Raw genomic sequence first — 26,346 nt, 5'->3', positions numbered from 1 at the left:
AGGCACACACATTTTATCTTAGCTCAGGAATGCATGGGGGAAGGGTTGGAGATAAGCGGGAAACTCTTAGTTAGGAAAAGTAAACACACTCTAAGTAAGGCGAGACATTAGTCTGAATATGATGCATCTAGCAAAGTGAGACAGGCAGAAGAAACAAAGCAATACAGCATAAACATGTCAGAAAAAATACTTGAAGAGGAATCTTTAAAGGCCAACTGAAAGCCACTACTAGCGACCACGCAGTCTGATAGTTTATATATCAATGATGAAATCTTAACATTGCAACACATGCCAATACGGCCGGGTTAACTTATAAAGTGCAATTTTAAATTTCCCGCTAAACTTCCCGTTGAAAAAGTCTTTGTATGATGACGTATGCGAGTGACGTCGCCAGTGAAACGGAAGTATTCGGAGCCCATTGAATCCAACACAAAACAGCTCTGTTTTCATCTCATAATTCCACAGTATTCTGGACATCTGTGTTGGTGAATCTTTTGCAATTTGTTTAATGAACAATGGAGACTGCAAAGAAGAAAGTTGTAGGTGGGATCGGTGTATTAGCGGCGGACTACAGCAACACAACCAGGAGGACTTTGTTGGAAAGCAGACGCGCTAGCCGGCGACCTCACCTTGACTTCCTACGTCTCCGGGCCGCCGACCGCATCGTCGATCGCTGGAACGCAGGTGAGCACGGGTGTTGATGAGCAGATGAGGGCTGGTTGGCGTAGGTGGAGCGCTAATGTTTTTATCATAGCTCTGTGAGGTCCCGTTGCTAAGTTAACTTCAATGGCGTCGTTAGCAACAGCATTGTTAAGCTTCGCCAAGCTGGGAATTATTAACCGTGTAGTTACATGTCCATGGTTTAATAGTATTGTTGATCTTCTGTCTATCCTTCCAGTCAGGGGTTTATTTATTTTGTTTCTATCTGCATTTGGGCCAGATGCTATCACGTTAGCTGAGTAGCTAAACAGCTTCACCGATGTATTGTCGTGGAGATAAAAGTCACTGTGAATGTCCATTTCGTGCTCTCGACTCTCATTTTCAAGAGGATATAGTATCCGAGGTGGTTTAAAATACAAATCTGTGATCCACAATAGAAAAAGGAGAAAGTGTGGAATCCAATGAGCCAGCTTGTACCTAAGTTACGGTCAGAGCGAAAAAAGATACGTCCTGCACTACACTCTAGTCCTTCACTCTCACTTTCCTCATCCACAAATCTTTCATCCTCGCTCAAATTAATGGGGTAATCGTCGCTTTCTCGGTCCGAATCTCTCTCGCTGCATTGTAAACAATGGGAAACTGTGAGGAGGGGGCGGACTAATCCACAGTCCTAGGAGAACTTTATTCAAAGTACTAGAACAAGACTGCAGTTCCTGTGAGGAGCCAGGTCAGATGTATACTTCCATTTGATGTCATCGACCCTTGTCTGAAAGTTGGACCTTGAAAAATGCTGAATGTCATCGTATCAAATAGGACACAGATGGTGCCATGTCTCTCTTACACAGTGTCAGTCAGTTTACAATTTTGGGGCCCTGTTGCTGACCAAAATACTGACCCCCCCACTTGGCCGTCAGTGTCCTGTCCGTTACAACTTCTTCACAACTCCCCAAGATAGGAGACACTCAGCATCCTTGGGAAGTCGACCCCAGGGGCTGGCCTATGTATGTTTATGTGGTGTTTTATGAGCCCTCACATTCAGTGGATGTCAGCATGATGGGACATTGTTTACCAGAGACTGGCTGGGTGAGGACACACAAGGCCGATGCAAAAGAGGAACAACATTCTTCCTACAAAACACCAATTCTGATGCACCATTAGATACTGAAGTGAACTAATTAACTCATATTATGTTTTGCTTATGGTGAAGGTTTATATTCACCTTGGAGAAAGCGAAGAACCAAGTTTAAGTAAATAGTAGTATTTCAGTTTGAGCACATAATAAGATAAGGCCCCTTAGTTTGACATTCTCAGGTGGGCTGGATCACTCCTCATAGGGAAGAAGCCCTAATTTGGACTTCGGAATGCAGAAGTGATAGCCCTATCCTTGAAGCCCTAACCTTGAGAAGAGACTACATGTCATATTTATTTCCCTTGAAGCAGAGACAAAAGTGTGTGTGTGTGTGTGTGTGTGTGTGTGTGTGTGTGTGTGTGTGTGTGTGTGTGTGTGTGTGTGTGTGTGTGTGTGTGTGTGTGTGTGTGTGTGTGTGTGTGTTTTGGAGGGGTCCAAAGTAGTCATAGTGGGGGCTGTGTCCTAGTCGAGCTTTATGCTTAGCAACACCCCTAGTGGGAGGTTCCAGTTTCTGGATCATCTGAGAGGTCACAGACATGTTCTCTTCTGGAGGAAGATGTAGGCTATTCCTGCCCTTTTCCAGCTAAAACAAAGAGGCATAGTACCTAAAAATAATAATAAATACCTTCCCTGTGATTGATAATATCTACATGCATCATTGCTGAAGGACTTGTGATGACACATCTAGTCCTTGGAGTTGAACTGGTAACGTCAACATGAAGGACTGAAATCATTTCTGAGTCAAACAATATTTTCTGTCTTATCAAAACCACCACACTGAGAAATTACTTGCAAATAATTATTCCTTCTTCAAAAGCACGTCCCACTTTTTACTTTCATCCTCATCTTTGTGTAAACTTCAAAATGAAAACAGGAGATTTGAGAGATTATGCACAAAATCATTTTACAGAGGAGATCAAGCTTATTTTATTCCTTCATATTACTTACATTTCTTCCACAAAACTCACATTTGTATGCACATCTGTATAATGGATGATAATGAACCAAAGCTGCTAAAATTGTTGATAACTAGATGACAAAATGTTCTACAATCAGGCGTTAGGTTGTTTGTAATTTCAAGTATAGTATCTGCTGGAATAGGAAATCACATGTTCTGTAGGACTGTGTAAGGCAAGCCAACAGCCAGTTCTTAGAAATAGTGGTCCATCTTTGTGGATAGATAATAAATCATGAGCATACAACACTATAAAACGCATATGGCAAATAAAAACAGCAAAAATAAGTGCATTAAAAACAATAGTTTTTCATTATTTTCATATATACCTGATTAAAAGTCAAATAAGGTTGATATATTTGGAAATATCATTTGTTGCCATGTTTTTTGTGTGGGCACCATGAAAACATACATTTTGAACGGTTTGTTCATGACTTGCCCATCACTATGACTCTGTGGCCCCGCCCCTAAGTGACGCATGCGTGGAGGATATGCGCTTTGCAGCAAAGTCCTCCTTTACTCCACACACGCTTCTAAGCCTCGGCACATCTCCTCACATCGCTACTAACTACACTTTATTCATCCTCCGTGTCAGGATAAACTCCACTCGTCTCACTCAACTTTGGAGATTATTAGGCCCGCTTAGCTTGCTAGTTGTTTTAGCGCGCTAGTTAGCTTAGCATGCTAGTTAGCTTAGCATGCTAGTTAGCTTAGCTTGTTAGCTGCTAACAAAGAGACGCGGATTTGATCAACACATTAGAATCAATGGTTGTGACGTTGATTTAACATTGAAATTTGGTCATTTTCCAACCAATATTCTACAACATTGAAACATGCTTTTTGACAATGTTGGGTTGGGACGTTGATTTGACATTGAATTTTGGTCATTTCCAAACCAATATTCTACAACAAAAATACAACATTGAAACAACATGCTTTTTGACAACGTTTATTCAATGTCAGGTTGTGACGTTGATTTGACCGTTGAAATGTGGTCATTTCCTAACCAATATTCTACAACATTGAAACAACATGCTTTTTGACAATGTTGGGTTGTGACGTTGATTTAACATTGAAATTTGGTAATTTCCCAATCATTATTCTACAACACAAATACAACGTTAAAACAACATGCTTTTTGACAACATTTAATCAATGTTGGATTCCGACGTTGATTTGACCATTGAAATGTGGTCATTTCCCAACCAATATTCTACAACACAAATACAACGTTGAAACAACATGCTTTTTGACGACGTTTAATCAATGTTGGGTTCTGATGTTGATTTGACCATTGGAATGATGCATTTTGTGGCTTTTAATGCCTCACAATCAAACTATTTTATGTTAAAATACTGAACAGATGTTTATTGGGATAAAGTAAACATCTGTTCAGTATTTTATAGGGGTGTAACGGTACACAAAAATTTCGGTTCGGTACGTACCTCGGTTTAGAGGTCACGGTTCGGTTAATTTTCCGTACAGTAAGAAAACAACAAAATATACATTTTGGGGTTATTTATTTACCAAATTTGCAAAATCTTCCACCAAAAATATTTTTCTTAGTGTAATATTTGATGTGAAGTAATGGGAACCTTGGATAGGTCAATAATTCATAATAACGTTGATTTTGATTCAATATTATGTTTTGAGCAATGACAGTTTGAAAGAAAAAAAAACCCAGCTTTGTTTTATTAGTCAACATTGCAACTTTTTCTAAATCACATTTAAAGGCCTACTGAAATGAATTTTTATTTATTTAAACAGGAATAGCAGATCCATTCTATGTGTCATACTTGATCATTTCGCGATATTGCCATATTTTTGCTGAAAGGATTTAGTAGAGAAAATCGACGATAAAGTTCGCAACTTTTGCTCGCTGATAAAAAAAAGCCTTGCCTGTACCGGAAGTAGCGTGACGTCACAGGAGTTAGTATTCCTCACAATTTTCCGTTGTTTACAATGGAGCGAGAGAGATTCGGACCGAGAAAGTGATGATTACCCCATTAATTTGAGCGAGGATGAAAGAATCGTAGATGAGGAACGTTACAGTGAAGGACTTGATGAGGCAGTGATGGACGTATCTTTTTTCTTTCATCCTCGCTCAAATTAATGGGGTAGTCGTCGCTTTCTCGGTCCGAATCTCTCTCGCTCCATTGTAAACAACGGGAAATTGTGAGGAGTCCTACCTCTTGTGACGTCACGCTACTTCCGGTATAGGCAAGGCTTTTTTTTAATCAGCGACCAAAAGTTGCAAACTTTATCGTCGTTTTTCTATACTAAATCCTTTCAGCAAAAATATGGCAATATCGCGAAATGATCAAGTATGACGCATAGAATGGATCTGCTATTCCCGTTTAAATAAAAAAAAATTCATTTCAGTAGGCCTTTAAAGTTAACTGGTCCTGAAGGTACCTTGCATGATAAACATGTACTTTGAAATAGGCATGTACCTTGGTGTTAGATACATACACTTTGATATAGGCATGTACCTTGGTGTTACACACATGTACTTTGATATAGGCATGTACCTTGGTGTTACACACATGTACTTTGAAATAGGCATGTACCTTGGTGTTACACACATGTACTTTGATATAGGCATGTACCTTGGTGTTACACACATGTACTTTGATACAGGCATGTGCCTTGGTGTTACACACATGTACTTTGATATAGGTATGTACCTTGGTGTTACACACATGTACTTTCATGTACCTTGGTGTTACACACATGTACTTTGTTATAGGCATGTGCCTTGGTGTTACACACATGTACTTTGATATAGGTATGTACCTTGGTGTTACACACATGTACTTTCATGTACCTTGGTGTTACACACATGTACTTTGAAATAGGCATTACCTTGGTGTTACACACATGTACTTTGATATAGGCATGTACCTTGGTGTTACACACATGTACTTTGAAATAGGCATGTGCCTTGGTGTTACACACATGTACTTTGATATAGGCATGTACCTTGGTGTTACACACATGTACTTTGAAATAGGCATGTGCCTTGGTGTTACACACATGTACTTTGATATAGGTATGTACCTTGGTGTTACACACATGTACTTTGATATAGGCATGTACCTTGGTGTTACACACATGTACTTTGATATAGGCATGTGCCTTGGTGTTACACACATGTACTTTGATATAGGTATGTACCTTGGTGTTACACACATGTACTTTGATATAGGCATGTACCTTGGTGTTACACACATGTACTTTGATATAGGCATGTGCCTTGGTGTTACACACATGTACTTTGATATAGGCATGTGCCTTGGTGTTACACACATGTACTTTGATATAGGCATGTACCTTGGTGTTACACACATGTACTTTGATATAGGCATGTACCTTGGTGTTACACACATGTACTTTGATATAGGCATGTGCCTTGGTGTTACACACACGTACTTTGATATAGGCATGTACCTTGGTGTTACACACATATACTTTGAAATAGGCATGTACCTTGGTGTTACACACATGTACTTTGAAATAGGCATGTACCTTGGTGTTACACACATGTACTTTGATATAGGCATGTGCCTTGGTGTTACACACATGTACTTTGATATAGGCATGTACCTTGGTGTTACACACATGTACTTTGATATAGGCATGTACCTTGGTGTTACACACATGTACTTTGATATAGGCATGTACCTTGGTGTTACACAGATGTACTTTGATATAGGCATGTACCTTGGTGTTACACACATGTACTTTGATATAGGCATGTACCTTGGTGTTACACACATGTACTTTGATATAGGCATGTACCTTGGTGTTACACACATGTACTTTGAAATAGGCATGTACCTTGGTGTTACACACATGTACTTTGATATAGGCATGTACCTTGGTGTTACACACATGTACTTTGATATAGGCATGTACCTTGGTGTTACACACATGTACTTTGAAATCGGCATGTACCTTGGTGTTACACACATGTACTTTGATATAGGTATGTACCTTGGTGTTACACACATGTACTTTCATGTACCTTGGTGTTACACACATGTACTTTCATGTACCTTGGTGTTACACACATGTACTTTGTTATAGGCATGTACCAGATACATGTTTTTACACCATTTCCTTACTGTGTACAAAACTGGAACTATTTTGCATGTATGCTGGTGTGGAAGATACAACAAAAGGAAAAGGGGATGGAGTCAGAGGTCACCAGCACATGGAGGAGATCAGCCTTTACCACTGTTTCAAGTGACATAATAAAGGGTTTACACGTCACCTTCGACCAACAAACAGAGCTTAGTCACAGGTCTCAGGAACACACCGATGCTGGTCCTCAACCGGGCCTGTCGAACCCGTCCTTGGTTGTCGTTAATCACGTCGCTCACACGGCCCATCGTCCATGAATTTCGTGGGGACGAGTCATTCACAATAAGGACAATATCATCTTTGCTGATATTCCTCTGGGGTTGGAACCACTTTACCCTCCTTTGTAAGTCTGGCAAATGTTCTTTGGTCCAGCGTCGCCAAAACAAGTCTGCCAAATACTGGACTCGGCGCCATCTACGTCGGGAGTACAGGTCATTACTGTCAAATCATCCAGGTGGTGATGATGTTTTGGCTCTTATCAGCAATAGATGCTTGGGAGTTAAGGCTTCCACGTCATTTGGGTCAGTAGGGACGCTTGAGATGGGGCGGCTGTTGATAATTGCCTTAACTTCACACAACAAAGTACGTCGTCCTTCTTCATCAACCGTTTGTTGTCTCCCAATGAAACTGAGAACCTTCTTTATTGTCCATATTTGCCTCTCCCATACGCCTCCAAAATGTGAAGCAGCAGGGGGGTTAAATATCCATGTGATGCCTTTCTCCAACACGGTACTTTGGTTCTTTGCGTTATCCAAAGCACTCACAAAGTGTTTCCCATTATCAGAATGCATCAACTGGACTTGCCCTCTTCTTGCTATGAACCTCTGCAGCGCGTGACTGCATGAGTCCGTGTCCAAAGAACTTGCCACTTCCATGTGTACGGCTCTTATCGTCAAGCAAGTAAAAATGACTCCATACCTCTTCACTATGGTCCTGCCCCTTTTGATTTCAAATGGACCAAAATAGTCCACAGAGGCGCATCTGGCTCGAGTCTTTGACTGGGGAGGTCTGCCATTGTTTGCCTTTCTGGTTTTCTGTGCTGACGTCTGCAAGTTACACATTGTGACAGAATTATTCTGACAGCTGCGTGGGACTTCAATATCTAGTACTTCTGCCGTACCTTTGACAAGACATGATTCCTGCCACTGAGTCCAAGTTTTTCGGGAACATATTGAAGGATAAGTAAGGTGATATGCAGATCTTTGACAGGATGTTTTGATTCCTCTTGCGTTGTTGACCTGTTTATCCTGCCACCCACTCTTAAGACCAAGGCCACTGGCCTTGACAATATCCCCTCCAGATTCCTCAGGGACTCTGCCACCACCATTGCCCCAATCATCACACATAATAAACCTCTCACTTAAACAAGGCCAATTACCAAAAGATTTCAAGATAACAAGAGTAACTCCCCTTTTTAAAAAAGGAAGCAAATTAGAACCTGGTAACTACCGACCTGTTTCTATTCTCAGTTCCATTTTGAAAGTAATGGAAAGAATAGTTTATGAACAAGTCGATAGATACCTTGCCACTAAAGAACTCATGTACAAATTCCAATCCGGCTTCAGAACTAAGCACTCCACTAACACATGCCTTCTCTATCTGAGCGACCACATCAAACATGAGGTGGACGCGGGCAAATACTGCGGCATGGTCATGCTGGACCTTCAGAAGGTCTTTGACACCGTTAACCACGCTATACTGTTGGATAAGCTCAGAGCAATCGGATTTGATGCAATCTTATTTGGAGGGGAGGAAACAGGTGGTAGAGGTGAACAGCACCCTGTCCCCCCCCCCCCCCCCCCCCCCCTCAGTAAACTGTGGAGTCCCCCAAGGCAGTATATTAGGGCCTTTACTGTTCCTAATATACGTTAATGACATGTCATCAGCATGCGACTGTGAATTGTTCCTGTTTGCGGATGACTCGGCCCTGCTGGTATCAGACAGGGACAAGTCACAGGCGGAAAAAATCCTCAGTGCTGAACTCCTTAGTATTTGCACCTGGCTCACTGACAACAAGCTATCCATACACTTAGGTAAAGCGGAATCCATCCTATTTGGGTCCCAAATCAACCTTAAGAAAGTCAGTGACTTCACTATTAAAGTGGGTGACATTGTTATCACCAGGAAAGATGAGGTCACTTACCTAAGTTCCATTCTAGAGGCTAATCTTTCCTGTGATAAAATGGCAACCAAGGTAATCAAAAAGGTCAACCAACGAACAAGATGTCTCTACAGAATCTCCTCTCTGGTCAACAAAAGCACCATGAAGATTCTAGCGGGAACTCTCATTCAACCCTTTTTCGACTACGCATGCACCTCCTGGTACCCCATCACCTCCAAAAAACTCAAATATAGACTCCAAACATCCCAGAACAAGCTAGTCAGGTTACTTCTAGACCTCCACTCCAGATCACACCTCACTCCTACCCACTTCTCCAAAGTGGGCTGGCTCAGGGTGGAGGACAGAGTAAAACAACTTGCACTGAGCTTAGTCTATAAAATCCGCTACACCTCCCTGATACCGAAGTACATGTCAAACTACTTCCTTAACGTAAATGACCGCCATAACCACAACACCAGGGGGAGCTCAACAAACCACGTTAAACCCAGATTCCGATCTAACAAGGTCTTAACTCATTCTCCTTCTATGCCACATCAATATGGAATGCACTCCCAACAGGTGTAAAAGAAAGTCAATCTCTATCCTCCTTCAAAACCTCACTAAAAGAACACCTCCAAGCAGCTAAAACCCTAGCCTAACACCCTCCCCCCACCACATACCACCTCCCCGGAATTGTAAATAATCAAATGTATATACTTGTTCTTATGCTTTCTGAGCTCACTAATGTTCACTGCTCGCTGTACATATCCTACCAAGTCAGACCTACACTGTTACAATGTCCTTTTTTCAGATGGTATAATTGTTGATGACTGAAGTATGCTGATATCAACCCAACCTAACTGGTTGCTTGTTTCTCTTGCGAGATCTGACAATTGACAGGTTGACAACATCCAAACAAACCAAGTCATCTCCAATACATCTCAACATTACACACATCCTCCAGGCTGAGTTAGTCTAGATGATGAAGTAACCTGGAAACTACGTGTAAGTCATATAAAGAAAACATTTAAAAAATTGACTATGATAATAAATAGAATAAAATACATACCCACAGATATTAACTACATTTATTGTACCCAACTTTAGTTGAAGCATACATTGTTTATTGCATAAAGGTCTGGGGACATACATATAAAACAATCACAAAACAATATTCATATTACACAAGAGAGTAATAAAGATAATTAATAGAATGGATTATAGAGACCCAACAAATGATTCATAAAGTCACACATTTTAAAAGTAAATGATCTTGTGTAAAACACAACTGTTCAAATGATGTATGAAGTAAATAATAATATGCTTCCAGAAGTGGTCCAGAAGATGTTTCAGATGTGAACCAGTAAATATGAACTAAGAGGGATTTATGTGTACTAAAAAGCAAAGGTATGAACACATGTAAAACAAATATGTACATCATATAAAGGTGTTAATCTATGGAATCATCTACAATTAGAAAATAAAATATGTAACCCTTCATTATTTCAAAAAACATAAATAAAACACTATTATGAATAAGTATAAAAGTGAACTATGAATATCTACACTTAAAATGTTTATTGTATGTAACATATTTTATGTACTGTTTATTCTCACCTTTTCAGTCAAATTGTTCTGTTCATTTTAAAGTACACAAATGTGTATATTAACTCATGTACTTGACTGAAATAAAAGCACTAATCTGAAGTGTCTAATCTATAAATGTTAGAATCATATTAACAAGATTGTGTTACACACACAACAATGATGTCACACATGTTATATGTGCTGATGTTGTTAGAAAGTTGATTTTAAATCCTGCATCTTCATTTACTGCTGCTGTTCTCACCAGCACACTTGTGTCTCTTACACTGGTACTTAGAAGAGAATCTTTCACCACACACACTGCAACTCAACACTTTCTCTCCTGTGTGTGTTCTCATGTGTGCTGTAAGAGTGTTTAGGTAACGGAAGCTTTTGTTGCAGCTTGAACAGGAGTATGGTTTTTCACCAGTGTGTGTTCTCATGTGTGCTTTTAAACTTACATTTTTTACAAAACTTTTACCACATTCTGAGCAGGAAAAAGGTTTTTCTCCAGTGTGTATTCTCATGTGTGCGTTGAAACTGGAACTGTGAGTAAAATCTTTACCGCAGACTGAACACGAAAAAGGTTTTTCACCAGTGTGTATTCTCATGTGTTCTTTTAAACTTTGATTTACTGCAAAACTTTTACCACATTCTGAGCAGGAAAAAGGTTTTTCTCCTGTGTGTTTTCTCATGTGTGCTTTGAAATTGGAACTGTGAGTAAAATCTTTACCGCAGACTGAACACGAAAAAGGTTTTTCACCAGTGTGTATTCTCATGTGTTCTTTTAAACTTTGATTTACTGCAAAACTTTTACCACATTCTGAGCAGGAAAAAGGTTTTTCTCCTGTGTGTATTCTCATGTGTGCTTTGAAATTGGGCCTGTGAGTAAAATCTTTACCGCAGATTGAACACGAAAAAGGTTTTTCTCCAGTGTGTGTTGTCATGTGTTCTTTTAAACTTTGATTTACTGCAAAACTTTTACCACATTCTGAGCAGGTAAAAGGTTTTTCTCCAGTGTGTGTTCTCATGTGTACTTTTAAACTTTTACTTACTGTAAAACTTTTACCACATTCTGAGCAGGAAAAATGTTTTTCTCCAGTGTGTTTTCTCATGTGTGCTTTGAAATTGGAACTGTGAGTAAAATTTTTACCGCAGACTGAACACGAAAAAGGTTTTTCACCAGTGTGTATTCTCATGTGTTCTTTTAAACTTTGATTTACTGCAAAACTTTTACCACATTCTGAGCAGGAAAAATGTTTTTCTCCTGTGTGTTTTCTCATGTGTGCTTTGAAATTGGAACTGTGAGTAAAATTTTTACCGCAGACTGAACACGAAAAAGGTTTTTCACCAGTGTGTATTCTCATGTGTTCTTTTAAACTTTGATTTACTGCAAAACTTTTACCACATTCTGAGCAGGAAAAAGGTTTTTCTCCAGTGTGTGTTCTCATGTGTGATTTCAAATTTCCATTTCTTACAAAACTTTTACCACATTCTGAGCAGGAAAAAGGTTTTTCTCCAGTGTGTGTTCTCATGTGTACTTTTAAAGTTTGACTTACTGTAAAACTTTTACCACATTCTGAGCAGGAAAAAGGTTTTTCTCCAGTGTGTGTTCTCATGTGTATTTTCAATTTACTAGGAGATTTAAAAGTTTTGTCACAGAGAGAACATGTGAAGTGTGTGTTGTCAGTGTGACATGTCTTATCATCTTTAGAGTGTTCATCATCAGTGTCAGGAGAGTGTGACGTTGTGTCCTCACTATCTGATAGTGGAGCTAAGAGCTTGTCTGCTTGTGATCCTCCACAGTGGTCTCCATCAGCTTCTGTTGTCATGTGTTGAGTTGAGCTGCTGCTTGGAGGCTCCGCCTCTCTCTTCTCCTCACTCTCACCTTTGACCTCATCATCTTCACTCTTCACACTGATGAGGTGTCTCTTGTCTTCCTCTATGAAGTGGGGGGACAGCAGCTGTTTTTCTTCCTCTTTGACGTAGGAGGGCTGCGGATCCTCCGGTTCCTCTTTTACGTGAAGGGACTGTATATTCTCAATGTGAGGAGTCTGTGACTCTTCCTCTTCATCTTTAAAGTGGGGGGGCTGTGGCTCCTCTTCTTTCACGTGGAGGTTCTGTGACCTCTTCTGCTCCATACTGGAGGACCCCTCCTGCTGCTCAGGTGGACGATATTTTTCACAGACGTCTGCAGGACACAAGAAGACAAACACATGCTGGGATCGAAATAGATAAGATTTTACCAATTCAGATTTCATTTTCGATTCTGCTTTACGATTCGGTTATTTGTGGACTCACTTTTGCTTTGACATTCAGTAAAAAGGAGAAGAAACAGGTCGATTAGCATCAACTTTGACTAGTTGAGAAGTAACATGAGCGTACAAAGCCAACAGTGAGGTATTAAGAGGCACAGATTTTACGGGTCCCCCATGAGGTGCCAGAGGGCCCTAAGGACAATATTCTGCTTTGAAAATATCTATAAAATAAAAATATCTTTGGCAAGAAATTAACAAAATACTACATGTTATTTTGTGGCAATTACAAAATAATGTCCAGTATAATTCTCAGGACATTCAATCAATCACAACTGGACTGTTAAACTGAACATATATACATAAATATACAGTATATATATATACATATATGTATATATATATACACATATGTCCACACGACTTTGGGAATTTCCCGATGGTAAGTGGTACGTAAATGGTTTCAATTACAGCAAATTGTCATTTATTAATAGATTTTAGGCAACACAAAGTCAGGCACATGTGCACTAGCGTTGTTTGGCTTGATAATCATGGCGGACAAGCTACACAGACTTTGGTACGGTGATTTGCCCTCGGAGTAAACGGAGCCAAGCGCTTGGGTTAATGTAATTTTCCCTCGCTTCCCGTCGTGTGTTTAAGAGCGCACTGCTGTGTTTAGATGGAGACAGGTGTGGACAATATTGGAGACACTTGTTCCCACACTAAAAGTATACAGCGAACGAAAAAACTATTTGATGTTGCTTTTATTTTCTCAATACATTGTCCATCAGCTGCTGTGACTGAGAGTTAATGAGGTGAGGAAACATGCAGCAGGTGATGTGTCGTGAACGTTGTCACAACTTGTTTATAAAGTTTTTTGTTTTTTTTTACTGGGATGTTCACTTCCCCTTTATTTAACTGCAAACTGTATCAGTGTTCAATTAACATCAATACTAGCTAAAATGTTTTGTCATCTCATTGAATTGAACGCTGGCTGTGAAGATTGTGTATTCGAAGTGAGAGGTGTCACTAGTCTTTATTTTTGTTGGCCAAACTGTTGCACTGAACTACAAGGAGGCGTTGTTGGAGAAGAACAAAGCTTGTTTATTAGACTTCATCTTCATTAGCCAAACTGCTTTGAGTTTTATATTAATATCAAAAAGTAAACGCCATGATTTAATTGTGTTTTTTTCATGTCACAAAGGTGTTATATGTTTGACATGACATATTTCTGCTCTAACTCTTAATGGATCTGTCCCGATACAGCATCCATATATATATATATATATATATATATATATATATATATATATATATATATATATATATATATATATATATATATATACATATTACGGTTGTGAACGATAAACTGATGCGACCGAGTATTCGGTTCAACAAGTGAGCGATTAGATTGCATCGGTAGCAGACTCCTCAATCAATGCGAATAATCCATGAATTCCTATCTGAATCGGTTATAGAGTCATGGATCGGTTATCGCGAGACTTTGCATGGGTTGGCTAGATTACAATATGCGTCAGCGTCTCTAAAACAACGCGAGAGCTGAAGCTACTCGCCAACGCGGTAGCCGCCTAGCTGGTATTAGCACGAGTGATAAACAAGAGACAACACGGAAAATGAATGTGGAGGAGAACGAAAGCGTCAGTCTGACCGAAGGTGATAATGGACCGAGAAAGATGTTCAAAAAACCCCACTACAGTGGTGGAAAGAGCAGCAGGACTTGCCACTGCTGTCATCTCTGGCTAAAAGATGCTGCATCCCGGTGTTGTGCCAGGAAACTCACCCCTGCCGTAAAATGCACCCCCTGACGCGGGAGCGCGCTGACGTCACTCGTCTCGAAAAGTATATCTAAACTCTGCTGTAAAGACCGAAGTGGCTGAAATCGCCTCTTTTAAATCGCCTCTTTCGGCATAAAAAAGTACATAAAGTGAAATAATCAAAGTTTTCTTTACTTGTGGATGGATTACAAATTGTGAGCCTTTAATGATTTCGTCGTCATTCAAGTGGCTGAAATCGCCTCTTTCGGCATCAAAAAGTACATCAAGTGAAACACACGGAATCTGAACGTGTGTTCAGTACTGCGGGAGACATTGTTTCCCAAAACGTAGTCTGCTCAAACATGAGCATGTGGATCTGTTGATTTTCCTTAAAAAAATTCTGCCCTCCAAAAAAACAGAGGACAGTGATGATGAAAATGCACAGGCATAGTGTAGTGAACTGCTGCTTTTTGACCTGGGAAACATTACCTCTCACACAGTAGTTTGATTTTTCTTTTTACATATGTATTTATTTTCTCTATTCTTTTACACAAAGCACTTGTCACTGTCCTAATTGTTGCCACATTTTGAGATGTGTACTAGGTGTGTAACTTGTTTACATTGCACCTTTGTTACCTACCTCTAGTGTTCATTGTTACCTACCTCTAGTGTTCAAAACACTATATGCTCAGGTTGAAATATTGAATCTTTGTTACCTACCTCTAGTGTTCATTGTTACCTACCTCTAGTGTTCAAAACACTATATGCTCAGGTTGAAATATTGAATCTTTGTTACCTACCTCTAGTGTTCATTGCTACCTACCTCTAGTGTTCAAAACACTATATGCTCAGGTTGAAATATTGAATCTTTGTTACCTACCTCTAGTGTTCATTGCTACCTACCTCTAGTGTTCAAAACACTATATGCTCAGGTTGAAATATTGAATCTTTGTTACCTACCTCTAGTGTTCATTGCTACCTACCTCTAGTGTTCATTGTTACCTACCTCTAGTGTTCAAAACACTATATGCTCAGGTTGAAATATTGAATCTTTGTTACCTACCTCTAGTGTTCATTGCTACCTACCTCTAGTGTTCAAAACACTATATGCTCAGGTTGAAATATTGAATCTTTGTTACCTACCTCTAGTGTTCAAAACTATGCTCAGGCTGAAATATTGCACTTTGTTGTTACTATTCTGTGCTACTTTTACCTCTGGAGTTCCCATCCTACAATTCAGCCAGAATTTTTTTGGTCCAAATCTAAAGATAAATACATTGACATGTGATTTTGTTGTTCTGGTTTTTTTTTGCCAGTGCCATAAAGCCACAATGCTTGGGGATTTGGAGTCTTGAATATTAACCGTCAAATCGAATCGTATCGTTCGGAATCGAATCGAATCGGTCTGTAATAAAAGGATATCGTTTTTGAATCGAATCGTAACCTGTGTATCTAGATGCATATTGAATCGTTTATCAGAGAGAGATGTGCAACCCTAATATATATATATATATATATATATATATATATATATATATATATATATATATATATATATATATATATATATATATATATATATATATATATATATATACACATATATGCATTGATGCTTTGGAGCCCCTGCCTCGAAAGAAAATAATGTTTGTTTATAATAATGTTTATTGTTTGTATATCCTGTAATCATGTTTATTGTGTGTATGTCCTACAATAATGTTTGTGTGTATGTCCTATAATAATGTTTGTGTGTATGTTGTTCTGCCCTCACTATATGTGTTGAGGTTGTACAGCTTGGCAGACAGCTAACAACCAATCCAGGACGTTCTAATAAAGTTCCAAAGCAGATGAATCCATTTAGGCTCTTTATTGTTGTTGATCTTGCTTTGTCTTGCACTGGACTTTTATTTTTTATTGTAAAAAGACTTATCTTTTCCAAGGCTTGTAAGAGCTAACACAACTTGTCTGACTCTCATTGTCTCATAAACTGGACTAACGTCGTAAACCGGAAGTGCCAAAACTAATGACGCGCAGCATTTCCCATCGCCACAAGGTGTCAGTAATAGTCCTCAATCAAACGGGCACAACACTCCCCACCTGGTATAATGTTTTATACCACTATACAGTCTCTTTACGGAGGAGCAACACGACCTCTGATACAGGTCTAGTGTAGATTCTTGGAGTACCTTGTCGGATGATCTTGACGTCGACTTTTCTTTATTTGTTGTCATGGCTGTTGATAGACTTGACGATGAGTCCAGTGGGCCATTCATTTCTTCTCACCTGGCTGTCTTTCAGTAGTACTAGGTCTCCAACTTGCAGGTTAGGCCTTTCTGCATACCATTTTCTCCTATGTTGTATGGTTGACAGGTATTCTTGTTTCCATCGCTTCCAGAATCTATCAGAGAGAAGTTGGACTTGCCACCATTGTCTTGAGTGGATGTCTTTCACATTGAAGTCTCCTGGCGGTGCAGATATGACGCCTCTCTTCTGCGTATGATAAAGGGATGAACGACGCTTTGATGCTTGCTCCCGATTGTTTGAGAGGTGGCGACGAGGTGATCGAAAGGGTAACGGGGTCACCCAAGTCTTTGACTCATCTTTGTATACTTCTCTGTTCATAATGTCAAGGAATGCTTGACCATCAGGAGACAAACCTGGTTTATTATCATTCTTAGCTTTTTCAAAAACTTGGCTGCCGAGGTTGTCCATCTGCTCCAGATGTTTGGGGGGTTGCAGACCATGGCACAGATTGGGGCTGCTGAACTTTTCACCGACAGAGAACATGGACTTAGAAATGTTTCTATTAGTCCTGAAGACGTTGATGTTTGCTGGCTTATGAGCTCCTCCAAGACATGCTTCCCCGACTATGACCCACCCTAGGTCAAGACGTTGTGCATAAGGTGCCTCGTCAGGTCCATTGTACAGCTCCCTTACTTTATGCACTTGGATGATATCTCTTCCGAGTAAAAGCAAAATTGCTGCATTGGGGTCAACTGCTGGTATCTTTCCTGCCAGTGGAGCTAGATGATGATGATGCTGAATAATCTCTGGTGATGGGATCGCCGATCTGTCATCGGGCATCATGTCCCATTCTATAAGTGTGGGGAGAGGTACTGTGGTTTGCATGTCCAATGACTCTATAATGAAGTTGCATGCACGTCTTCCTGCTGTCTCCATTACTCCAGAACATGTCCTCAGTGTGCATGGTGCTGAATCTGATTTGATGCCGAAGAGATTGAAGAAATCTGTTTTAGCTAGGGATCGGTTACTTTGCTCATCCAGGACTGCAAACATTTTGACAGCCTTCACTCTTTGGCCAGCAGGGTATGCTCTGACTAAACACATTTTGGAACAGGATTTTGGAGTCACTGAATTGCCATAGATCTCAGTACACTTTGATGTCACTGATGGGATGAGATCTTCATTATTCTCCCCGCCTTGATCTTCCTTCACTGGGGAGTTCTCTGTTGTTGGTGGTGGACCAGGGTGAAGCGCTGTTATGTGCCTAGTGCTGTCACACTCTTTACATTGCACAGCTTTTTCACAATCCTTCGCCATGTGTCTCGTAGATGCGCAACATCGATAACAGATGTGTTGCTCTTTCAGATAAGCCTTTCTTTCTTCGAGTGGTTTGTTTCGGAAGCCACGGCATTTACGTAGAGGGTGAGGCTTATTGTGGATGGGACATATTTTATCTGGGTCTTCAGATGTATTTTCTTGGAAGTTGTACTTAGCTTCAAGTACTGTCGCCACTTCAGTTTTCTTTACGGACACTGGTGTCCTGTAATTCAGTTGAAGTCGTTCTTGTCTAGCATTAGTTACGCTACCACTGGTGACACATGCAAAGCTGGGATCATTGCGGATCCTAGCTTCTTCCATAATTAAGTTCACAAAGAAGTGAAATGGTGGATAAGCCACCTTTTTGTCCCTTTTGTATGCTGAGCCTGCACTAACCCATTTTTCTTGGAGACGATATGGTAGCTTGATCAGGATGGGACTAATGCCATGAGCTGTGTCAAGATGAAGAAGACCGGGTAAGAGTTCATTTGACTTTGCTGCGTCCAACTCAAGAAGACGGTCCCCGAACTCTCTCAGTCTTTGGTTGTCTGTGTTTGAGATATTTGGGAAGTTCTCAAGTTTTTTAAGTAAAGCATGCTCAATTATTTCAGGTGCACCGTATGACTCCTCTAGCCTCTGCCACACCATTTCGAACCCAGCTTCTGCATTATGTATGTACACAACTCTTAATCTCTTAGCTTGTTCTGCTGATTGAGGTCCAAGCCATTTAGCCAGCATATCCAATTCCTGGCGTGCACTGAGATCTAGGTCCCTTGTGGAGCCCATGAATGATGCCTTCCAGGCACAGTAATTTTGTGGTTGGTCATCAAACTTGAGAAGACCAGAGCTAACCATCTCTTTACGCATTAGGTATTTAGCCAGGTCTGATGCACCCCGATTGTCGGAGGAAGTTGCTCCTTGTGCGGAAAAGTGACGAGGCTGGGTATGGTGGAATGATTTTTGATATGAAGAATCTATCCTTTGAGTTGCATCATTCCTTGTGAAGGTGTCTTTTGATGGACTTGCAGTAATACGAAGCGGTGGAGTCCCCACGTCTCCCCGATGTGGTTGTTTGTGGTGCTGGACAGGTAGGTAATTGGACACATGGTACTTTACATTATCCATCTCTTGTTTATTAGCCGTTGTGTTGACCTTAGCATCTTCATCGTTGTCCATTGTCTGCTGGCGCGCTGAGGAAGAGGTCAGTCAGTATTGGCTGATTTCAAGAATGGAGTGAGTGTTGGCCATGAGATGCCTCTGACAGTTGCTCCACAAACTCTTTAGTGCGTTCTACTGGGCTTAGTACTGGCATATTAAATTCAAATTGGCTTCTTTGGATATCACTTTCTTCTTGAGCTGATATGTCTAAAACATGTGCTTCAGCTGCTGCTGCTTCAGCGGCTTTTGCTGATTTTAACAGGAGCAGATTAGCTTGTATTTCCGCTTGCTGTTTTAACATTTCTGCTTCTTTTTGTGCATAGGAAAGTTTAAAGGCCTACGGAAATGAATGTTTTTTATTTAAACGGGGATAGCAGATCCATTCTATGTGTCATACTTGATCATTTCGCGATATTGCCATATTTTTGCTGATAGGATTTAGTAGAGAACATCGACGATAAAGTTCGCAACTTTTGCTCGCTGATAAAAAAAGCCTTACCTGTACCGGAAGTAGCGTGACGTCACCAGAGGTTTACAATGCAGCGAGAGAGATTCGGACCGAGAAAGCGACGATTACCCCATTAATTTGAGCGAGGATGAAAGATTTGTGGATGAGGAAAGTGAGAGTGAAGGACTACGGTGCAATGCAGGGTGTATCTTTTTTCGCTCTGACCGTAACTTAGGTACAAGGGTTCATTGGATTCCACACTTTCTCCTTTTTCTATTGTGGATCACGGATTTGTATTTTAAACCACCTCGGATACTATATCCTCTTGAAAATGAGAGTCGAGAACGCGAAATGGACATTCACAGTGACTTTTATCTCCACGACAATACATCGGTGAAACACTTTAGCTACGGAGCGAACGTGATAGCATTGGGCTTAACTGCAGATAGAAACAAAATAAATAAACCACTGACTGGAAGGATGGACAGAAAATCAACAATACTATTAAACCATGTACATGTAAATACACGGTTAATGCTTTCCAGCTTGGCAAAGCTTAAAAATGCTGTTGCTAACGACGCCATTGAAGCTAACTTAGCAACGGGACCTCACAGAGCTATGATAAAAACATTAGCGCTCCACCTACACCAGTCAACCCTCATCTGCACATCAACACCCGTGCTCACCTGCGTTCCAGCGATCGACGGAAGGACGAAGGACTTCACCCGATCATCCGTGCGGTCGGCGGCTAGAGCGAACTTGCTAGCGTCGGCTAGCGCGTCTGCTATCCAACAAAGTCTTCCTGGTTGTGTTGCTGTAGTCCGCCGCTAATACACCGATCCCACCTACAACTTTCTTCTTTGCAGTCTCTATTGTTCATTAAACAAATTGCAAAAGATTCACCAACACAGATGTCCAGAATACTGTGGAATTATGAGATGAAAACAGAGCGGTTTTGTATTGGATTCAATGGGCTCCGAATACTTTTGTTTAACTAGTCACGTCACGCGCATACGTCATCATACATAGACGTTTTCAACCGGAAGTTTAGCGGGAAATTTAAAACTGCACTTTATAAGTTAACCCGGTCGTATTGGCATGTGTTGCAATGTTAAGATTTCATCATTGATATATAAACTATCAGACTGCGTGGTCGCTAGTAGTGGCTTTCAGTAGGCCTTTAACACGTGCACTTTCTGCTTTAGCACGTGCTTTTGCAGCAGCAACGCTCACTGACGTCATCCGACTTGAGTGAGATGAATGTGACGATCTTCAACTTCTTTCATGTTCGCTTACGTCTTCTTTTGAATGCTCCATGGTGTGCTGTTTACCACTGGATGTTGAAGAGAATGCTGCGTTATGTCTCTGTGAAGCCCGCTGGGCTTTTAGTCTTTTTACCGCTCTGCCCTCACTATATGTGATGAGGTTGTACAGCTTGGCAGACAACTAACAACCAATCCAGGACGTTCTAATAAAGTCCCAAAGCAGATGAATCCATTTAGGCTCTTTATTGTTGTTGATCTTGCTTTGTCTTGCACTGGACTTTTATTTTTTATTGTAAAAAGACTTATCTTTTCCAAGGCTTGTAAGAGCTAACACAACTTGTCTGACTCTCATTGTCTCATAAACTGGACTAACGTCGTAAACTGGAAGTGTCCAAACTAATGTCACTAGTTTGGGCACTTCCGGTTTACTATGTTAGTCCAGTTCATAAACAATGAGAAGTAGACGAGTTGTGTTAACTCCTATGTCCTATAATCATGTTTATTGTGTGTATGTCCTATAATCATGTTTATTGTGTGTATGTCCTATAATCATGTTCACCTATAAAAACACCATAGTTAAAGGTCAGTTATTTTCATGTTGCTGCTGACATTTAAACGTGTCCTCTTAAACCAGCGCACTTTATTTCAATGTTGTTTTTTTTAGATTGGAGATTTAATTGGACTTTTCTTATATTACTTTCAAGGCTTTTAATTTTTTTCTTGTCTCAAAACCCCTCTTAGGTTGGGATTCTATAATACAAAACCTACTTTTCTTTCTTGTTGGTACCTGTTTTTGTGTATTTGGATTCAGGAATTATCTTTTTTTAGAATGCTTTTCGATCCGAAACGATGCAGTTAGTTGAAAATTCAGTACATAAAAATTCAGTTAAAAAAATGCAGCGCTGAAAAATGTGCTGCTTCAAAAAGCAAGACTCACTTCCGTTAAAAGACTAAAACCATGGAGCCTGTCTCAGAAGCAGCCAATGAGGTGTCAGGTTTAAAGTCACGTGACTCGGGTCTTGCAAAACAGCACAAAAAAGGAAATGAACTTTGCTACCTGGGGATAATACAACATAATTAACATTTAAATGCTGCCTGCTGGATGTTTTCAAACTATAGAAATGATTCCAATGGTTAAAATCTGCACTTTTGAGTGACATACGAGTTAGTAGGTGTCATGACATGCAGTTCAAGTGACTGTGGTACACAATGTGACCAGCAGATGGTGCTGGATAATGATGTTCAAGTAAACGTAAGGAAGAAGACACAAGCGCTGTTTCAACCCTCTGCGCATCCACTCGGCGCAGACGTGATCCCATGTACAAATATCGCGACATGCTAATTTAGCCGCTATCAAAACAACTAGCCCGTCACTGCTGATTTCATTTCAACAATTAAAAATAGGAACTTGATAGTAAATAAAGCCACGTTTCCACTGCTGGATGCTGTGTTCAATCGTGTCCATGATGTTTTAACGTTTAGGGGACGTGCTGTCATGAAATAAATAAAACATATTCCGGTGGTGGTGGTCAATGTCACTACTCCATAGGTACCGGAAGACTACGTCACTTCCTGGACTTACAATTGTTTTTACAAAGGTGCTTTTGAAACGTCACATTCTGTGATATTTGAATATTTTATTAATGTTTTGTATAAAAACTAGCTTACATAGGAGTAAAAGGGAACAAAATATAAACATGAACAAGGGGTAGATGTAAAAAATCAGGGAGTATTATGGCCACCATTTCAATCACTTTCACTCTTCTGTCATTGCAATGAATGACGTAAGGGGGCGCCACTGACTCACATCATGTGATTTATTTTTTAAATGTTGATTTTTTTTTTTTTAACAATCCACTTACTTATTTTTAAAAGATCAGTATGTCATCTTTTATGTGACATTGTTATTCAAGTAAAGATGACAAAAAAGAAAACTATGGTAGTGACAACATGCAGGAACATAACTGACGTAAAACAAGTAAAAAGGAAGTGACGTTGTCTTTGTGCACGCGTGCATTGATCAAGTCTTCCTGAACCGACCGTGCAGGGATTCTAAAACTGTGGTACGTGTACCACTAGTGGTACGCAGGCATCACCTAGTGGTACGCCAAATATCATTTCATTATTTAAGTACAGTGTTTTATTTTCCTACATGCAAACACAGTGTTACTGTTCAAACTGTGTGTAATGTTACAGTAACTAAAAATATTAAATATGCTTGTTAAATAACATTGGTATGGTATGGTATAGTATAACGTGTCTTTCTTGTTTTTAATGAATAATTAAGGCCTACTATGCTACTGTATTTTAATGCTGTTCATGATGGTGGTACTTGGAAATCCAAGTATTTTCTGAGGTGGTACTTGGTGAAAAAAGTTTGACGTAGTGACATTGTAAACTACATTGGCAGACACCATTTTGTTATACCCAAACGGCGTCCGCTAATACATCTCGCTTCCAACGAGATCCCGTTTCCCCCCCGAGTTAGAAAGTTCCAGAACTGTTCACGTTATACCATCTCATCTCATTGTGGATCATGTGAATGTTTGAAGTGGAACTAAATGTGATCTCTGAAAGGGGTACACATTATTTCCAAAGCAGGGCCCCCATCCACATATACAATACTAGTACATATCTGATGAAAAACAACATTATTTTTGTTATTTTAATTATAAGTGTGCCAAATCACCTATATTTGAACATTATCTAATGGAAATGACTGCTGTCTGATTATCACATTAATAACACAATAACAATCATGTGTCTGAGTACACCTATTAATCAAAATTAGTCTAACACGTCATGCTCACGATGGAATATAAAGTTAATAAACATGTGAGAGTAAGAAGTAAACAAACCTGTTCTGTGTAACACAACTTGAGGTTTCTTGAAAACAGCCTCCAGTAGTTGACGTAGTCTCTTGTTTTCTTCTTTTGTCCGAGAAAGTTCCTCTTTGTACTCTGCTATCGTTCTTTCGCACATTTTCACACAATCACAACACTTTACACTCACACTTGATCTTAACTAAGCGATGTGTTGATCGAATCCGCGTCTCTTTGTTAGCAGCTAACAAGCTAAGCTAACTAGCATGCTGAGCTAACTAGCGCGCTAAAACAACTAGCAAGCTAAGCTGGCCTAATAATCTCCAAATTAGCTTGCCTAATAATCTCCAAAGTTGAGTGAGACGAGTGGAGTTTATCCTGACACGGAGGATGAATAAAGTGTAGTTAGTAGCGATGTGAGGAGATGTGCCGAGGCTTAGAAGCGTGTGTGGAGTAAAGGAGGACTTTGCTGCAAAGCGCATATCCTCCACGCATGCGTCACTTAGGGGCGGGGCCAACGTGTCATAGTGATGGGCAAGTCATGAACGATTCATTCTAAATGTATGTTTTCAATGTGCCCACACAAAACATGGCAACAAATGATCTTTCAAGTATATAAACTGGATTCGACTTTCAATCAGAAAAGTATGAAAATAATTAACTAGTGCTGTTTTTAATGCACTTATTGAATTTACTGTATAAGCTGTTCAAGCTAATAGCATTGCTCTTTACTTAAAAAACAACAACTTGACAATAGTTATTGTATGCACTATGGCGTAAAATGCAATTTATGTATTTTTCTGTGAGTGTTTGGAGTTATTACAGGGAACTCAGCTACCATTATACTTTAAAATGCTAATTGCTTCTCCTCATAAATTGTAGCCTGAGTGTTGGATATTCTAATATTTTTCAGGGCTGTTTGGCTCGACTGTAATGTGTGCACTAAACACATGGACTGATACATTCTTGCATTTGCACTACAAGCTACATTATTGCATTCTCCTTATATTGACTCCTACTAGTCATGCTGCATCCTTTCAGTTATATTGAATGTATATGGAACTGTATGTCTGTATGGAAATGTTAATGTTTATTACAATGCTGGAGTGTAATTATGTTTTATTTGTCATCCAGAATGTGTATACTCCTTTAAGAATGGCAGTATGTGAGGTGAGTGACTGAGTAAGTGAGTGGGCAAGTGAGGTGAGGGAGTGGAAGCAGTTAATGTGCAGGAGCGTTAGTAGCTTAGTGGATGTCCGGTTGGCTTTGTGGAAAACATAAATAAAGTGACAGAGTTGCAATGAATCGACAACTGTTGGGTCGTCATTCCGACCCAACAACGGAACTGTAGGACCCACTGCCGGGTAAAGTGGAGGGTGTTACCCCCGACGATACATCGGCCCTGGAGGGAATGTCTCCCCTGCGCTCCTCGACCACTGTCTGGGAGCTGACAATCAGGAAAGGTGTACAATTCTGCATTCGAGAGAACACAACCATTGCAGCCCATCCATCCATTCATCCATTTTCTTCTGCTTATCCGAGGTCGGGTCGCGGGGGCAGCAGCCTAAGCAGAGAAGCCCAGACTTCCCTCTCCCAGCCACCTCATCCAGCTCCTCCCGGGGGATCCCGAGGCGTTCCCAGGCCAGCCGGGAGACATAGTCTTCCCAAAGTGTCCTGGGTCTTCCCCGTGGCCTCCTGCCGGTCGGACGTGCCCGAAACACCTCCCTAGGGAGGCGTTCGGGTGGCATCCTGACCAGATGCCCAAACCACCTCATCTGTCTCCTCGATGTGGAGGAGCAGCGGCTTTACTTTGAGCTCCTCTCGGATGACAGAGCTTCTCACCCTATCTCTAAGGGAGAGCCCCACTCATTTCGGCCGCTTGTACCCGTGATCTTGTCCTTTCGGTCATAACCCAAAGCTCATGACCATAGGTGAGGATGGAAACGAAGATCGACCGGTAAATTGAGATCTTTGCCTTCTTCACCACAACGGATCGATACAGCGTCCACATTACTGAAGATGCCGCACCGATCCACCTGTTGATCTCACGATCCACTCTTCTCTCATTCGTGAACAAGACTCTTAAGTACTTAAACTCCTCCAAATGGGGCAAGATTTCCTCCCCAAATTGGAGATGGCACTTCACCCTTTCCCGGGCGAGAACCATGGACTCGAACTTGGAGGTGCTGATTCTCATCCCAGTCGCTTCACACTCGGCTGCGAACCGATCCAGTGAGAGCTGAAGATCCTGGCCAGATGAAGCCATCAGAACCACATCCTCTGCAGAAAGCAGAGACCTAATCCTGCAGCCACCAAACCGGATCCCCTCAACGCCTTGACTGCGCCTAGAACTTCTGTCCATAAAAGTTATGAACAGAATCGGTGACAAAGGGCAGTTTTGGCAGAGTCCAACCCTCACTAGATACAGGTCCAACTTACTGCCGGCAATGTGGACCAAGCTCTGACACTGATCATACAGGGAGC

At 40.6% G+C, this 26,346-nt stretch overlaps 1 protein-coding gene across 1 annotated transcript; it reads right to left on the bottom strand.

Moving 5' to 3' along the window:
* Positions 1-10,074: 10,074 nt before the first annotated feature.
* LOC133640591 (oocyte zinc finger protein XlCOF6-like) lies at positions 10,075-24,360 on the bottom strand. Its single transcript, XM_062034096.1, has 2 exons — positions 23,899-24,360; positions 10,075-12,766 (listed from the first exon to the last, which is right to left on the bottom strand). The coding sequence occupies exons 1-2, from the start codon at positions 24,020-24,022 to the stop codon at positions 10,818-10,820; spliced, it is 2,073 nt and encodes a 690-aa protein (XP_061890080.1). The 5' UTR covers positions 24,023-24,360; the 3' UTR covers positions 10,075-10,817.
* Positions 24,361-26,346: the final 1,986 nt, after the last annotated feature.

Source organism: Entelurus aequoreus, linkage group LG23 (assembly GCF_033978785.1).
Source record: "Entelurus aequoreus isolate RoL-2023_Sb linkage group LG23, RoL_Eaeq_v1.1, whole genome shotgun sequence".
Taxonomy (NCBI): domain Eukaryota; kingdom Metazoa; phylum Chordata; class Actinopteri; order Syngnathiformes; family Syngnathidae; genus Entelurus; species Entelurus aequoreus.
The sequence above is the reverse complement of the archived record's forward strand: the minus strand, read 5'-3'. Positions and strand labels throughout refer to the sequence as shown.

Coding starts and splice junctions, on each gene's coding strand:
- LOC133640591 (XM_062034096.1), bottom strand. CDS start 24,022: ATGTGCGAAAGAACGATAGCAGAGTACAAAGAGGAACTTTCTCGGACA. Junction 12,767..23,898: donor AGTTGTGTTACACAGAACAG/GTTTGTTTACTT, acceptor TGTGTCCTGCAG/ACGTCTGTGAAAAATATCGT.